This window comes from Bos grunniens, chromosome X (assembly GCF_055505025.1).
Source record: "Bos grunniens cultivar Pamir isolate PY7600 chromosome X, Bosgru_T2T1.0, whole genome shotgun sequence".
In the NCBI taxonomy this organism is placed as follows: Eukaryota; Metazoa; Chordata; class Mammalia; order Artiodactyla; family Bovidae; genus Bos; species Bos grunniens.
The window spans coordinates 55,177,976-55,194,680 of NC_141194.1; the positions used below are offsets into that span (position 1 = coordinate 55,177,976).

Consider the following 16,705-nt stretch of genomic DNA (forward strand, 5'->3'; position numbering starts at 1 on the left):
TTCCAGAAACCAGGACAGCCAGGCCTGATTATTCAGCGTCAGGGAAGGAGGGAGGAGGAGGAGGAAGAGACAGCAGCCAAAAAAAGCTGGAGACAAAGTGGAGGTGCTGGGGGAAGGGAGGGTACTAGACAGATGGAGGGAAGTGGAGAGACAGAGAGGATGTGTGGGGGTTTGGATGAGGGGTGGGGGAAAGTCAGAGATTCCACAAGGGGTCAGGCAGATCAGACTGAGGCAGGACAGATGGATGGAAAGATACGGAAACCTCCAGGCGAGGCCTGCCAGCAGTAAGGCCTGGAGGTTAGAATTAGCCTGGCATGTGATGTGTCTTAGGCAGCGGGGCTTTCTGACAGTGTCAGAGAGGGAGACTAAATTGGGATCACCCTGTCTCCTACTTTGCCTTTTCTGCTGGAACAAAAGAAAATCTAGGACTTCCCTGGTGGTATGGTGGTTAAGATTGCACTTCCACTGCATGGGCATGGGGTTCGATCCTTGGTGGGGAACTAAGACCCCGCATGCTACACAGCATGGCCAGAAAGAGAGAGAGACAATCTAACTCCGTTTGTAAAAGACATGGGTGACAGCTTAGGGTGAGGTTTCTAGCCTGGGAGAACCCACTCAGGACCAACCTGGCTTTCCTGAGACCAACTTAGAGTACCCCATTCCCAGATCCCACAGCTCCTCTTTCTGCTTCTTTTCCTACCTTTAGTCATTGCCCAAACTTTGGGGTCTCATTCATTCAGTGAAGGTTTAACAGGCATTTTTTTGTGTGTGCCAGGCACTGTTCTGGGTTTCCCTTAGTACAAACTGAGCTGGCTTAGACATGTGTCAAGACTTGTCCAAAGTGTTAGTCATCCCCATGCCAAAGGAACTGAGGTAGTGTTGGAAGTGGCACAGGATGGGGCCACCTATGGGGAGGGTCTGACCTAAAGTCTCCCCCCAGCTCTCAGAGCAGGGGTTTCTCATTTGTATAATTTGTGCCAATTGAACCAGGACTGAAATTTGAGAGAAACCAAAATAGGAGATCTGGGACTCAGAATATAGAGTTGCATTAGGTCTGGAAACAAAGGCTTAGGGTGGTTGGGTTTGTGTATGGTGGGAAAGTAAGTTATGGGTAGGGTAAAGAGAGGGAAGGGAGTTGTTGAGGGATGAGGTGGGACAAGCCACCTGAGGCCAGATGATGCAGACCCTTGAATGCCAAGCCCCAACCCCTGGGGTTTTTCCTGAACGCAGTGGGGAGCCATGAGAGGAATTTGAGCAGGGTAGTGATATAGTTAACTTTGCATTTTAAATAGATGCTCTGACGTTTGTGCTGAAAACAGAAGGGAGGGGGAAGAGACTGGAGATGCTAAATTTGGCAGGAATGATGGTTGCCTTAGCCAGGGGAGGTGGCAGAGGAAATGGAGAGAAGGGAGTAGGTTCCAGAGATGTGTAGAGGTAAAATGAACCATTTACTGGGCCCCAAACTAGGTGTGTTACAGTGATTATCTTGTTTAACAGTGTAACTATCCTACAAGTACCATTTTAAATTATCTTACCTGTCCAAAGTCATACAGGAACAGATATTAGAGGTGGGATGCAAATTCCAGCAACTGGATGCCAAAGCCCAAGCTCTTCATACATACATTTGAACTATACATTCAGATAGTTCAAAATTCAAAAGTACAGAGAAGTATAAAGTGAAAGTTTCCCTTCCCTCTGGAGGCAACCAGTATTATCAGATATCTTTTATACAGTTATAGGATGCTGTACTGATAAGTTAGCACAATGGCTAACAGTAACAGGTGCTGGAGCCAAACTTCCTGGGTTCAAATCCTAGCTCTGCCACTTACCAGTTGTTCAAAGTTCTACCACTTACCAGCTGTTCAAATCCTAGTTCTATCACTTTCCAACTGTATTACTTTAGAAAATTCCTTCAGCTTAGTTTGAGATAGTAGTAGTACCTGACTCATAGAGTTGTTGTGAAGATTTAAATGAGTGATATATGAGAAGCTCACAGAATCGCCACAATTTAAAATGTTAGTTATTCTATCATTATGATGCAATCCCTTCTGTTTGTACACAATTCCCACATAGTTTGGCCTCTTGCATTTCCTAAGTATCTTGAATATCATTACACAGCTCCATATTATTAATAATGACAGCTACATAGTACTCCATTTTGTACCTCTAGCTGAGTTTTTTGTTAAACAGGCCACCAGTAATGAGCACTTGGGAAGTGTCCACACTTCCTTATTTTTATAATAAAAAATAAAGAGCACTGCAGTGTATCATCTTATACATACCTCCTTTAGCACATGTATGTATCTCCCTGCAAGACAAATTTCTACAAGTCTAAGTGCTGAGCCACATATATGGACTTGTTAGTTTGCTACATCCTGCCAAATTATTCTCTACAGAAGTTATACCAATTTAACTTCCATGGGCAATTTATGAGAATGCCTGTTTCTGGCCAACATGCTAATATTGAGCATTATTAAACTGTTTTATATTCCCCACCCTCAAAGGTGAAAAACAATGTCTTGGTAGCTTTTATAGGCATTTCTTTTAGTATGAGTGAGGCTTAGCATTTTAAATTCCAACTGTATTTATCCATTGGCTTCTACAACGTGGCAATTGCCATTGACCTCGGTGGGCCTAGTTTTGGCAGCATGAAGGAGGTGTAATCCAATTAACGGAGGACTTGAGGAATAAACAGGTTGTATCAAGCGTAGAGTTGGAGTAGGGAGTTGACTAAGTTATTCCTTTGACTAAGGAAGAGAGAAACAGGGGAGATAGGTGGAGTGGGAGGGTGTTGGGTTTTTTTTAATGTGCTGAAAATTCAGAAAAGAAGAAACCCTCAAGACCCTGAACTACGTTTAAATTGGTGGGACTTTGGGAACTACGTTTAAATTGCAGGGACTTTGGGCATTGCCAATAACTAGCTGGGTAACCTTATACAAGTCGCTTAACCTCTCTGGGGACTAATTTTCCTCACCTGTAAAAACGGGGACAATGGTCCCTACCACATCGGGACGTTCTAAGGATTAAATAAATGAACACATTCAACAAATTCAGTAAAGGGCTGGCAAACTGTCCTACTGTAGGACGGAACGGTCCACCTCCCCAGATCTCTAGCCGTGTTTTCAGAGATCACGACCTTCCCAGAGAATTCTCACGGTTCCAACCTCCCGGCTGGAATGGCGACCAGTGAGATTTAGACACTGCCGCTGTGCGCAGGCTCCCTTGGCGAGTGAGGCGGGGGTGCGAGGGGCGGAGCTGCGGCCGCCTGGGCTGTTCCGACGATCGCGCGCCGCCCCCGCCGCGCCCTGCGCCCGCCCTTGCTAGCAGGCGCCTCCCGCCCCCTGCATTGCTGATGCTGCTGCTGGCCGACATGGACGTGGTGAATCAGGTACGCGTTCCAGCACCGCGGACAGAGCCCGCCGCTGCCCGGCCTCCTCGCCCGGGTCGCAGTGAATCTGCCTACTCTTAGAGGTGGTGGCCAGAATTCTAGCAGCGGACGCCTGGTCCCAGCTCTGGGGCTGGGGTCTGCGGCAGACGAGGGGAGGGAAGGGGAGGTGGAGAAAAGGAATGCGCCCTTTGCCGCAGCGAGGGCTGTCCTCACTGCCGCAGCGGGAGCCGCCAGAAGCCATTTCCTTACAGGCGAGCAAGGAAGAAGAGGGGTCTTAGAGCTAGGGTATAGGCAAGGAGGGATGGGAAGGGAGAATGGAAGGAAGATTGGGGGGTGCTGTGGATGAGCTAGGAAATAGAGCGACAGAAGGAGTGGGGGCGGGGGTGCAAGGGAGGGTTGACACCTGCCCCTCCCAGACCCTTCCAGATGGTACCCTGGTAGACGACCACCTCTTCCCCCAGAACAGACCAAGGGGGACGATCGGTTTCGCTTCTCCCAAACCCCTAGTCTCCCTTCCCCCAGCACATATACAGTGAAGCCATGTCCCAGCTCTCCTCCACCTTAATCAGCCCAGACCTTCTGCCATCGCACTCTTCTTCACCACCTCAGAACCTTGCCCATCTCTAACCAGGACTAACCCCTCCCCATCCTCATCATCTCAGACACCCCACCACCATCATCTGACTCACCTTTACCGCTGCAGACCCCTCCCCCACCCTAGCCAACCCAACTCCCTCCCTGTTGTGACTCACCTTCACCATCCAAGACCATTTCCCCCACCTTAATGAACCCCAACTCCTTCTTCAGTCTCTCCACCTGATCCCCTTTGCCATCTGACTCATCTTTACGATTTCAAACCTTCTCTCCTTAATTAGTCCTGACTCCATCCCCATCCTCCTCACCCTTGAACCCCTCCACCATCTATCTCCCCACCTCCCTGAACCCCAGGGATCTTCTTCAGAGACCCTGAGCTCACACTTTCCCCAAAGTGTCACTTCCTCCTTTTCACCTTCTCTCCAAACGTCACTCTCTCCCCAAGATCACATGCCTTATCCCCAGGGGTTATTGCCTGGTGGCCTTGTCCCTCACCTTCCTCTCCATCCCCAACAACCCCACCCTTCCCCACTACTTCTCTCCTCAGCTGGTGGCTGGGGGTCAGTTTCGGGTGGTCAAGGAGCCCCTCGGCTTCGTGAAGGTGCTGCAATGGGTGAGTGTGGTCTGAGCTGTGGGGAGAAAGAGGGAGGTACTGGGATTCGGAATGGGGAGGGAGGAATAGATGGGTGGGTGGAGGGGCAAAGGGTATGGGGAAATTGGGCTCCAGGGTGAAGTCCCAGGGCATTGGGGCCAGAGAATGGATGGGCTGTGATGTAACATCACATAAGGTCAAGGGTACCCACATCATGAAGTGGAATATTGCGATGTGCTACTTCCTCTCCTGAGGTGAGAGAGGGGCAAGGGAGGTGAAGCCTGAAGCTGGTTGCTCCAGGGAGAGACACAAAGCCAGAGAAACCCAGAGACAGTGAAGGAGACAGAGAGAATGGGAGATCAGGAATGATGGAGACAGAGATGGAAATACCCAGAAAAAAGATATAGAGATGAGAAAGAGACAAAGAAATGGAAGACAGAGAAAGATGAACAGAGATGCAAAGAGAAACAGACACAGGAAGAGAAGAAGAAAAGTGGGGTGGGGGAGAGAAAGAAATAGAAGAAGAAGAGACCCACTGTGAAAAGAGATAAATTGATAAGCAGAAAGGCAAGAGGGAGACGGAGAGAGCACCATAGAGACAACGAGTCAGAGACAAAGCAGGGAGTTAGAGACAGACCAAGAAACAGAAAGGCACACACACAGAGAGACATACATTCAGAGAGAGAGATAGAGAGAGAGAGAAGAGGCAGAAAGAGCCACACGTATATACTAGAGAAGTAGAGAGAGAAACAGAGACAGAGATATTTGAGAAAGACAAAGACATTGAGAAATACAGAGAGAGAGAGAGACTGAGAGAACTAGAGACACAGAGGACAACAGAGACAGGCAGAATACAGAGAGAGAGAGAGACAGAGAGAGAGAAATAGAGACTGAGACAGAACAAGGGGAATCAGAGCATTATTGAGATGTAGAGCCCAAGAGAGACAGTGGGAGAAAGATTGGAAGAGATAGTCACACCCCTCTAATCAGCTTGTCCTTGGGCCCCATGAGCCCTGATTAGGGGGTGGGGGTGGGGACTAGTCCATCTGCTGCTGCCTATGCTGGGTCCTGATCTGTCCAGAGGAGGGCAGCCCCATCCCACATGCACACAGGCTCACTGTGGCCATCCCCACCCCTACTGCCCAAGGTCTTTGCCATCTTCGCCTTTGCCACATGCGGCAGTTACAGTGGGGAGTTCCAGCTGAGTGTGGACTGTGCCAACAAGACCAAGAGTGACCTCAACATCGAGGTCGAATTCGAGTACCCCTTCAGGTGTGCCCCCACTCTAGCCCACCCCTGGGATCCTGACAGGCCTGGGATGGGGGTGGGGGGTTGGGACTGGCCAACACCTCCACCCCAGAGGCTCCTGCCCAGCCTCCACCTCGGGAGACCACACCCACTCAGGTCACTGCGCATGCACTGAGCACCTACCTTGTGCCTGGCACTGCTCTGGACATCCAGGACAGGTGGCAACCAAGACAGGCATAGGCTGTTGCCCTCTGGCTATGTTCTAGTGAAGGGGAGGGACAGGAGACTAGCAATAAATAAGATTCAAAATTATATATATATATATACACACACACACACACATATATATATGTATCCTTAATGCCATAGGATAATAATGTTAGCCAATATTATTATTTAATTCCCATTCATTCATTCCATATACATTTCTTGAGAACCTATTGTATGCCAGGTACTGCTCAAAGTGCTGGGGATAAAACAGTGAACAAAACAGACCAAGCTCCCTACCCTCGTGGAGCCAGCATTATAACAAATAAACAAATTAATAAAGATAATTGCAGATTGGGAGAAATCCAAGGAGGGGATCCTCCTGCAGGGTCTTATGATAGAGAATTAATGAGGGGGTGCTGCATAGCCATAGAGAAGGATTAAACCCAATTAAGCAGTTCTGAGAATTTTTGAGCTCTTGCCATATGCTGGGTGCTAGGTACATGAGAGTGAGCACAAGCAGGCAAAGTGGCTGCCCTAATGGAGAGGCTTCCCTCCTAGCCATGGAAAGACAGAGACTTACAGGAACAATTTCAATGGAGGCTCCTAAGGCTCTTCCACTACTAGGACAAGTCACATACCTGCTCCAGGTCTCCATTTCTTCACCCATCAAAGGGGATAATACTACTCATCCTCAGGGTTATGATACATATTAAGTGAATTAATACTTGTAAAATGCTTAGCACAGTGCCAGAAACACAATAAGCACTCCATAAGTGTTTGTTAAAATAAGGGAAATAAAGAAGTTTAAAGGACTGGGGAAAGAGGTCAGGGTTTGAGTTGGAAATTAGGGATTTTTGAGCATTAAGGGTAAATGTAGGCTCAAGAGATCATCCAAGGTGAGAGGGAAGATTGAAGAGAGGATAGTCCAGCAGTGGCCCTGAGCAATAATCAAAAGAAAAGTGCCAGGGAGGCATGGTCTGAGAGGCTGGGGAGGGGGCATGGCAACCAGGGACCCACCAGCTCACAGAAGCCAAGGGAGTTTGGGGAAGGAGTAGGGGTTGCAGCATGGGATATCTTGGAATCTAGAAGGCCACAAAACTCTGTGGCCCCCAACACCTCCCATGCCTAGAGCCTCAGGTCCTGAGGATCTGCCCTTTACCCACAAGTCTGCCAGGGAAAAAATCTTTAGCCTGTGTTCCCCTTGACCAATCCTGCCATTGCCCCAATAACCCCCCCTTAAGGACCCTTCATTCCCCCTAGAAACCCAAAAACTCAAACTAGACCCAACTCCTAGCTCCATCATTTAGCAGCCTTGCAGCCCCGGATAAGTAACTTAGTCTTGCAGAACCTCTGTTTGTTCTTCTGTAAAACAGGTATAATAATGCCTCCTTTAGAGAATTGTGGGGGAGAGTCCTTAAAAGAGGCAATTATGTAAAATGCTTAGAGCTGATCAATACGTTTAAGCCCTTCCCTTAGGGCCTTTGCTATACAAGGGCATCGGCACCATTTGCTTATCTCAGGATCCTGCCCCCACAACCTGAGGTCGGAGCTCAGGGACATCACTCCAGTCTTTCTCCCCACACACATCCCTCCTTATGACCCCTCTTCCCTCACACCACATGTCTTCCCAGTCTCCCCCAACCCTCCCCACCCACACCTCAGATACACTCATCCTGTTCTTGCATCCCTTCTACCCTCCTGTCTTTCTGTCCGTCTCCTCCTATCTTGTAGTCTCTGGGCTCTCCTCTGCTATGTACACATTTGTTTTTCTTTTGAGGACCTGAAGTGAGGTGGAGAGAAGAGTCAACATGACATAGGGAAAAAACACAGGATTCAGATCCCAATTCTGTCATTCCCATGCCAGCTGTGTGACTTTAGGCAAGTCATTGCGTTTCTTGGAGCCTCTGTTTCTGCCTCCACATATTTCATTTAATAAATACTTACTGAGCGCCTACTATGTGGCAGCACTGTTCCGGGACTTAAGGGCACAATAGTGAACAAAACCAAGGAAAAGCCCTGCCCTCTTGTACTTACAGCAAAAATCAAGGAAAAAAGTAACATACATGGTATGTCCAAGGGTATCACAATTACAGAGAAAATGGAATAAAGAAGGGGGCTAAGGAGTGCTGGGAGGGAATGGTTAGATTTAATTTTAAATAGATCAGGGAAGACCTCACTGAGAAGATGACAAGTGTAGCAAAGCTTGAAGAAGATGGAGTGGGTAAGATATGAGATATCTAGGAGAGCTTTCTAGTGTAAATATCCTAGGGTGGGAGGGTGCCTGGTGTGTTCTATGAATAACCAAGGGGCCAAGTGCTTAGATTGGAGTGAGGGCTGAATAACACCTATTTCACCGGGATGTTCTCCTGAAATGTGACTGCAGGACTTTCCTGGTGGTCTAGTGGTTAGGACTCTATGCTTTCACTGCTGAAGGCACGAGTTCAATCCCTGGTCATGGAACTAGGATCCCACAAGCCCTGTGGTGCAACCATAAAAGCCAAACAACAACAAATAATGAAATGTGACTGGTACACAGTAGGTGCTCGTGAATGGTTATCGCCTCCTCTTCCTGGGACCATGTCAGAATCTGGGAGGCCCCATGACTGGAAAGGGGGGAGGGGAAGGGAATTCTTAGGGCCTAGGCCACACCTGCCCACCTCTCTCCACAGGCTGCACGAAGTGTACTTTGAGGCACCCACCTGCCAAGGGGACCCTAAAAAAATCTTCCTGGTGGGGAACTACTCCTCATCAGCTGAATTCTTTGTCACCGTGGCTGTGTTTGCCTTCCTCTACTCCATGGGGGCTCTGGCTACCTACATCTTCCTGCAGAACAAGTACCGAGAGAACAACAAAGGGCCCATGCTGGTGAGCTCCCACAGCCACTCACATGCATGCAGGGGCCAGGGGACATGGAGCCTCGGGGACACAGCCATTTTCAGAGGCCACACCAAATTCCAGACAGGCTCACACGCAAGCACTGCTGCTACGAGCATCAGAGACACTGACTAATTGAGTGACAGGGACACATCTACAGCCCACACGGAATCCCAGAAACCTGGAAACTTACTACCTCTCACCAAACCCCACAGTCTAGATGAAAGAAAGGAGCACACAGAGGTTCATTACATCAGTCATGCTTGTCATCCATCACACCACACAGACACACTGATTCCTATACAGCTGTACTCATACACCCTCATTCCAGATACAAAATTACACAAATCCCCACATTCAGACAAAAGTGGAAAGACACACTACTTGCCACAGATTAGACAACAAACTCACAGAATCCTCCTCATACATACACACACCCCACATATCACAATCACACTCTCACACCCTCTGGGTCATATATATACACAAACACACACACGTCCAAGCAAGAAGAACCACCTTCAAGTGAGTGTTGGGGGCTTCAAGAGCTGGAAAGGCAAGGGAGAGACAGGCTTCTTCTGGGGGACCCCCCCCCAGGAAAGCCTGTGATCTGAGGAGGCCCCACAGCCCAGCATGAAGCAGCCCACTCATGGTGCTGTATCCCTCTCCCCTGCCTGTCCTAGGATTTTCTGGCCACGGCAGTGTTTGCCTTCATGTGGCTGGTTAGCTCATCGGCCTGGGCCAAGGGGCTGTCAGACGTGAAGATGGCCACAGACCCAGAGAACATTATTAAGGGGATGCATGTCTGCCACCAGCCAGGGAATACATGCAAGGAGCTGAGGGACCCTGTGACCTCTGGCCTCAACACCTCGGTGGTAAGTCCTGGGAAGCTGGCTGAGACAGCTGGGGAAGGTGGCTGGGAAACTTAATCTGGCATGGGGAGGCGAAGTGGTGGAGAGAAAAAAATGAGAGGAGAATTCCGAAGAAATCTGAGAGGGCTCCTTGGAGGAGGCATGCAAACAACAGAGCCTTGAAGGATGAGATAGTAATTATAATCACTGTGACACCACAAACTGTCCCCAAAAAGGGGACATGAGATTTTCTGTCCAGTTAGGTCCTGGATCCCAGGCTCAGCCTAGTCATGTAGAATCTCTGGCAACTCAGCAAGTACCCTCTAGGAACCTGTTTCCTTACATGCAAAATGAAAGAACTTGAAATATTTCTCATCTGGACGCCCCCTACTGGCCAGAGTCAGGCTGAGCTCAAATCCCGGCTCTGCCACTTGCAAGCTCTATAACCTCTAACTATCAATAGATAGCCTCTCAGACCTCAGTTTGAGCATATAAATAGAAAACAAGAGTTGATTAGTGGAATAATAACATACAAAATGCTTAGAAAAGGACCTGGCACATGGTAAGTCGTATACAAGTGTTACAGATGCTAAGGTTCCAATTTTTTTCTGTCAATTGCTGGCTATCAGACCTCCAGCCACTTAGCTTCTCTGGGCCTCAGTTTCCTCAACTGTAAAGTAGAAATATTACTTTCTGGCCCCAAACTGAATTACATTTACATATTTATACAAATTCCGTATCTTTGTTTTAGTATAAATCATATATTTATATACTTTACACATGTGTATTTATACATAAGCCCCTGGTGGCTTAGTGGTAAAGAAACTGCTTGCAATGCAGGAGACGCGGGTTTGATCCCTGGGTCAAGAAGATCTCCTGGAGAAGGAAATGGCAACCCACTCCAGTATTCTTGCCTGGAAAATCCCATTTATGTACTTTGTGTATATGTGTTTATTAGTGTTATGCCTACGTATTTAATAAAAAGTTATGCTTACCATTTTACTATATCTTACAAAATTAGATTGATTTACTATATTCTGTACATGTATAAACGTGTATATATGCAAATACATAAACACGTATATCCCTGGGAATGTGAATTCTAATCACCCCACCAAGGTGATTTTTTTGCACATAGACATTCATGTGCTGGGACTCGGAGGGTCAGGGTCTCAGAAACCACCACCCTCTGGGCGCCTGTGAATCCAAACTCGATGCAAACAGCCTCAATGTTCCCTGGGACCACCAGGGCAATGGGCGCTAGATGACAGCAGAGCTTTGTCTCCCCGCAGGTGTTTGGCTTCCTGAACCTAGTGCTCTGGGTCGGCAACCTGTGGTTCGTGTTCAAGGAGACAGGCTGGGCCGCCCCATTCCTGCGCGCTCCTCCTGGTGCCCCCGAGAAACAACCAGCGCCCGGGGACGCCTATGGCGAGGCAGGCTACGGGCAGGGCCCCGGCGGGTACGGGCCCCAGGACTCCTACGGGCCCCAGGGTGGCTATCAGCCAGACTACGGGCAGCCGGCCAGCAGCGGCGGCGGTGGCTATGGGCCTCAGGGCGACTACGGGCAGCAAGGCTACGGCCCTCAGGGTGCACCCACATCCTTCTCCAATCAGATGTAGTCTGGTGAGTGACAGACGGGTGAGATAGCCAATGAGGGCTCACGAAAGGAGATGGGCGGGTCAATGAACCAATAAGAGGCTGGTCCATAGGACGCTAGCTGGACAAGTAAGGACGGCCATTTGAAGGCCCCAATAGAGAGGCGGAGCTACACGTTAAGGGCGAGTAACTAGCCAATGGTGGAGAGGAGAAGAGTGGCTTTTGAAAATAGGCAGAATGAAGAGCCAATGGGAGAGAGGTGGAAGTGCTGCTCTGATGGAAGGGAGGGGAGAGAAGCGGGCAGAGCAACCAATGAAAGGAGGAATAACAGGAGGATTTGCGTATTGGAAAGTCGGCTGGGCGCAGGCGCCGAGGAGGGAAGAGGAGGTGGGTCTTAGCCAATGTGTTATGATAAGGCCAATGGATGATAAGGGTAAATGGGCTTGAATCATGAAGGTCAGCGATTACTAATCTGGAAGGAGGTGACAGATCCACCTCTCCGCAACCGTGGAGATGAGGGGGATGGTGTGGAATTTCCAAGAAGGAAAGGGGCGAGGCGAAGCGAAGCAGGGGGCATTGGAAAGTCTTGCTTGCCTTGTTGGTACCCTAAAGAGAAGCGAGATGTCCCTCGCATATGAGAGGGGAAGATGGGAAATAGAGGCAGGCTGATGGCGTTAGAGGGAAAGGCAAGGAAATGGCAACACTGGTGGAGGTAGTTTGTGGCACTTGGCCAGGATGGAAAGGGCAGGGAGGAGTTTATTAGGTATCTCATATACAATTCATTAAAAATTCCTGTTGGCTCTACCTTCAAAATATATCTATAATCTTCACACTGTCCCCCTGGACCTCTTCACTGGTTTCCACTCCCATTCCCATTATATTCTGTTTACAGCTTGGGGAAGGACCCTGTTAAATCCTAAATCAAGCCACAGCCTTCCTGTGCTCAGAACTCAGATATCTGCTGGGGCTCACTCAGATTAAAAGCCAAAGCCTTCATTATGGCCCACGAGGCCCTACACAATCTAGCCCCACCCCTCACTTCTCTGACCTCTCATCCCCAACCACTCCCCCTGACTCTGTTCCAGCCACACTGGCCATCTCGATGTGTCAGGCACAGTCCAACTTCATGGTCTTGGTACTTGCTTTCTTCTTGGAGTTTCAAACCCACACACACTGATAACCTTACCTGGCCAACTCCTTATAAGACCCTTTTCTTACCTTTCCCTATGTTTTATCACAGTCTGTAATTATTAGTTTATATGTTTATTTACTATCTCTTCTACTAGATTAGGGGATGTCCCCATGACTAATTCATGCCATAGATAAATCAGAGCACTACTAATGTTAAGAAACATTTACTGAAACAACATAGCATGAAACATTTTACTATCATTTTAAAATATCCAGGGTCAAAGCAGAAGTCCTCACAACTTTGTCCACAAGGTCCTATGTGACCCCATTACCTATCTCTCTGACATCACCTTCTATCACTCTCCCTTGCTCACTCCATTGAAGCCCCACGGATCTCCTTGCTGTTCCTCAAACACACTAGATGTGGTCTCACCCCAGGGTCCTTGCACTGGCAGCTGTGCTCCCTGCCCAGAATGTAATTCTCCTTGGTTATCTGCATGGTTCATTCCCTCACTTCCTTAAGTCTTTATTCCAATGTCACTTCTTCAATGAGGTCTTCTCTGACTACCTACTTACTAGAGCAACCTTTCTTTCCCTACTGGCACTCCTAATCCCCCTCATCCCAGCCTAATTTTGTTTTTCCATTTCACTTATTATCACCTTATGTCATACTAGATAATTTATTTACACATCATGGTCATTGTTTTAAGTCTCTCTGTCTCCCCCGCTACAATGTAAGTGCCACAAAGATATGGATCTTCGCTCTGCTCAGTACCTGTTAACAGATATTTTTGGATTAGGGGAAACCAATCCAAAAGGAAACCATAGTTTCTTTGGTACCTAATCTAGTGGAGGTAAGGTATATCTTCCCAACAGGAGCAGCTGGGATGAACCTGATCCCAAGACTATAAGTGAAGGAAGAAGGAAGGAAGAAGGGCATGGCAGATAGAGGGTAAAGCCTGGGCAGAGGCATAGCAGCCCAGCCCTTCCCTAAAGGCACTACCTGTGTCTAGACCACCTCTCCTTTTTATGTCTTTTGTCTCCACAGGTCAGTGCAGCCTGGGAGGACCCCATGGGTAGGCAAGAGCTCAGGAGAAGGCCTGCCCCCGCTTACCATCCCTACACCCCAGGTCTCCACCCCTCAAGCCAGGAGACCCTTAACTGTCTTTGCTGTTTATATATATATATATTATATATAAATATCTATTTATCTGTCTAAGCCCTGCCCCCACTCCACTCCCCTTGTGCATTAAGGACCCGATCTTGAGTGGGCCCTTCTCTTACCCCTACCCCTTCCCCTTCATCCTTTGGCCCCTGGCCCTGTGCCCTGAGGTTGGGGGGACTCTTTAAGGGGCACAGAGAGGAGACAGAAGGCTGCATGGGGAGGGTGGGTGTGAGTTCAGACTATCTCCCCTTTCTTCCTCTCCTCCTCCTGACTCTGGCCTTGATTTCTTCCAGCAATTCCTGAACAGGGGCCATTAGGGAAAATCCAACACTAAAGAGGGGAGAAAGGCAGAGACTGGGTGAGCCTGGGACCCAAAGTGGTCTTGGAGAGGAGTTCTGGAGTGGAGGAGACTAATAAGCAGATGGGTTTGGTTCCAGACATACTGGATTTGGAATCTCAAGAAGAAGGGTGCCCTACAGCATTCTAGAATGGGGCTTGGAAGGAGGCTGAGGGTGGGGGTCTAGAAGGGGTGGAGCTTTGAGTGAGGCAGTGGTAGGGCCCACAGTGGGCAGGGTTTAGAGTAGGACAGAGTTCTAAGGAAGAAGTGTGACTTGAGACCCAGGAACCAGGTAGAGAAAAAACACTGAGGCCTGGTTTTAGAGAGGGTGGGGCTTGAACTAGACAGTGGATGAGGCTCCAGAGGGGACGCGTCTCGGATTGGGACCAGAATCTATGAAAGGGATGTGACTTGGAACATTCCATAGACTGAGTTTGATTCTAAAGGGGGCAGACCTTGGGCAAGCCTAGAAGTGGGGTTCAGGAATGGGCCAAACTTGGAGTGAGGTCATGGTGGGGATTCTAGACAGTTTGGGGCTCATAGTGGGGCCTGCCTGGTGGTTTCAAAAAGGGCAGCCCTGCCCCCGCAATGGAGCAGTGAAGAAAATATATTTTAAAGTGGATGGGCTTGGCAGTGGGGAGGGTAGGATGAGAAGCTTGGCTGGGGCTGAGGGATGGGTTTTGTTAGGGATGGGGGGAATATCTTTGGCCAAGGCTGGGGACTGAGGTGGCCCAGGAAGAGCTGAGAAATAAGACTTGGAGGTTAAGGGGTGGGATCCAGAGAGAGGCACCCCCCACACACCTTTGCCCACCTTGAGATGGGCCAGCAAGGCAATTAGTGGACAGAGCCAAAGGGTCTGTGGGGCCAACCCACCCTCTCTCCCCACTTCCCTTGCCTCCTCCCTCCCTCCACACCCGCTTCCTCCCCGGGGTGGTTGGAGGCCTGGTCTGGAGCCCCTATCCTGCACCCTCTGCTGTGTCTGTGGCGTCTGTAGTGCCTGTGATCGTGTGTTGCCATTTTGTCTGGCTGTTGCCCCTCCCCCACCCCTCCAGACCTTCTCCCTTTCCCGTGCCCTTGGATATTGTTTGAAGACTCCCTCCCCGAGGAAGAACAAATATGATTAATTCTCCCCTAAATAAATTCCTCAACCACCTAGTCCACACGGCTCTGACTTCTCAGTGTCTTTGCGGGGGGAGGGGGGGGAGGCAGGGGACAAAGGGAAAAGAAGGTGAGAGAAAGCTCCACCTCTGACCTGCTGGACACCGTTCAAGAAAACCCATTTTCGGCCCCTCCAACAGTGTTTTGCTGAGCTGCATCCTCTGTGAAGCCTCACTTGCCGATTGTTCTAAGTCACACTCAGAGTAGCCCTGCCCACTGCCCTACTACTGGCCACTGAATGCCCAGTCACATCCGACTCTTTGCGGTCTCATGGACAGTAGCCCACCAGGCTCCTCGGTCCATAGAATTTTCCAGGCAAGAATAATGGAGTGGGTTGCCATTTCCTCCTCCAGGGTATCTTCCTGACTCAGGGATCAAACCCAAGCTTCCTGTGTCTCCAGCACTGCAGGCAGATTCTTTACCACTGAGTCTCTTTACAGTTCGGTTCTAATTTGGGTTCCTTAGACAGGCCCTTTCCCAGACTCTGGGGAGCCCTGTCCTTGAATCCCCAAAGGGTTCAAATAGGATCCCCATGCTTCACAAGGAGACTTCCCTCTAGTCACCTGCCTCGCATTCTTCAGACCCTGCTATCTCTCCGTTTCCTTGCCTGCGCTCCTGCTGGAGAACCGGGAGACCGTCTAGGCAGCAAGGCGAAGGCGGGGCGCCGAGGGGACTAGTTAGTTCTCTCATTCATTTCATAACCTTTCCTGGCTCCTCCCTGGGGCAGGGAGGGGCGGGAAATGACCCGGTTTGCGTAATGGGCCGGGGGTGATGTGGGGTAGGGTAGAGTAGGCGGGTAGGAGATTTGGGGGGTGGGAAGGTGAGGGGTGAGGGGCGGGGTCCCTGGAGCCCACCGTGAAGGGCCGGTGGACCGCTGCCCGTTGCGGTGCCTACCTTGGCCGGGCATCAGAGTTCTGACTGTGTGCCCGGGACCCCCTCCTCCCACCCTGAGGCGTAGCGAAGCCTGAGAGGGCGAAGGAGAGACTCCTAGCTCAGGGAAAGAATACCTGGAGAGAGAAAAGCGGGAGCAGGGGAGAGAAACCTTTAAAATATATTTCTAAGGACTTATGAGGCCTCGCATTTGGAACTATAAGGATGGGAAGAGGGCCGCGGAACCTGGCCAGTCAGTTTAAGTCCTTTCCCATAAATCTCAAATAACCCTGGCTCTCTCTGAAAGCGGATGTGAGCAAGGACATGGGGAGCGGGGGTGTACAAGGTCTAGCTTTCAGACGGGCCTGCAATAGGATTGGAGACCGTTCGTGCAGCATTAATTGGAGGGAAAGAGACCCTCAGATCATCACCAGTGAGGGGAGGACCAAGAGGTGGCTTTAACCCATCCCCCAAATAAACATCCAAGATAAATTGACACAAAGTGCCAATACAATTACTGTAGCACACACTCCTTGCAGTCAGGTCACCACTTTCAAGTTCCCCTCCTCCACAACGGAGCCCTCCAGCCCCAGAACATCTAGTGAGAGATTACATGGAACCCTGGGGTTCTGGGGGCTGTGGTTTCTGAGGCCCAGCTCCCGCCCAGGCAGGAGTGCCGGGAAGCTGTCGC

General features: G+C 49.7%; 1 protein-coding gene across 2 annotated transcripts; it reads left to right on the forward strand.

The window, feature by feature from the left end:
- Window positions 1-3,271: 3,271 nt before the first annotated feature.
- On the forward strand, window positions 3,272-15,144 carry SYP (synaptophysin). 2 transcript variants are annotated; one of them, XM_086388769.1, is made up of 7 exons: window positions 3,272-3,388; window positions 4,530-4,595; window positions 5,722-5,846; window positions 8,702-8,897; window positions 9,590-9,781; window positions 11,050-11,380; window positions 13,533-15,144. In XM_086388769.1, exons 1-6 carry the CDS (start codon window positions 3,353-3,355, stop codon window positions 11,374-11,376), a joined length of 942 nt encoding a protein of 313 aa, XP_086244895.1. In that variant the 5' UTR covers window positions 3,272-3,352; the 3' UTR covers window positions 11,377-11,380; window positions 13,533-15,144. The 2 variants fall into 2 exon arrangements, with proteins under 2 accessions (XP_086244895.1, XP_086244894.1); XM_086388768.1 differs by lacking the exons at window positions 5,722-5,846; window positions 8,702-8,897 and having other exon boundaries at window positions 3,286-3,388; window positions 13,533-13,676.
- The last annotated feature ends 1,561 nt before the right edge of the window (window positions 15,145-16,705 follow it).

Coding starts and splice junctions, on each gene's coding strand:
- SYP (XM_086388769.1), top strand. CDS start 3,353: ATGCTGCTGCTGGCCGACATGGACGTGGTGAATCAG. Junction 4,596..5,721: donor TCGTGAAGGTGCTGCAATGG/GTGAGTGTGGTC, acceptor CTACTGCCCAAG/GTCTTTGCCATCTTCGCCTT. Junction 5,847..8,701: donor GAATTCGAGTACCCCTTCAG/GTGTGCCCCCAC, acceptor CTCTCTCCACAG/GCTGCACGAAGTGTACTTTG.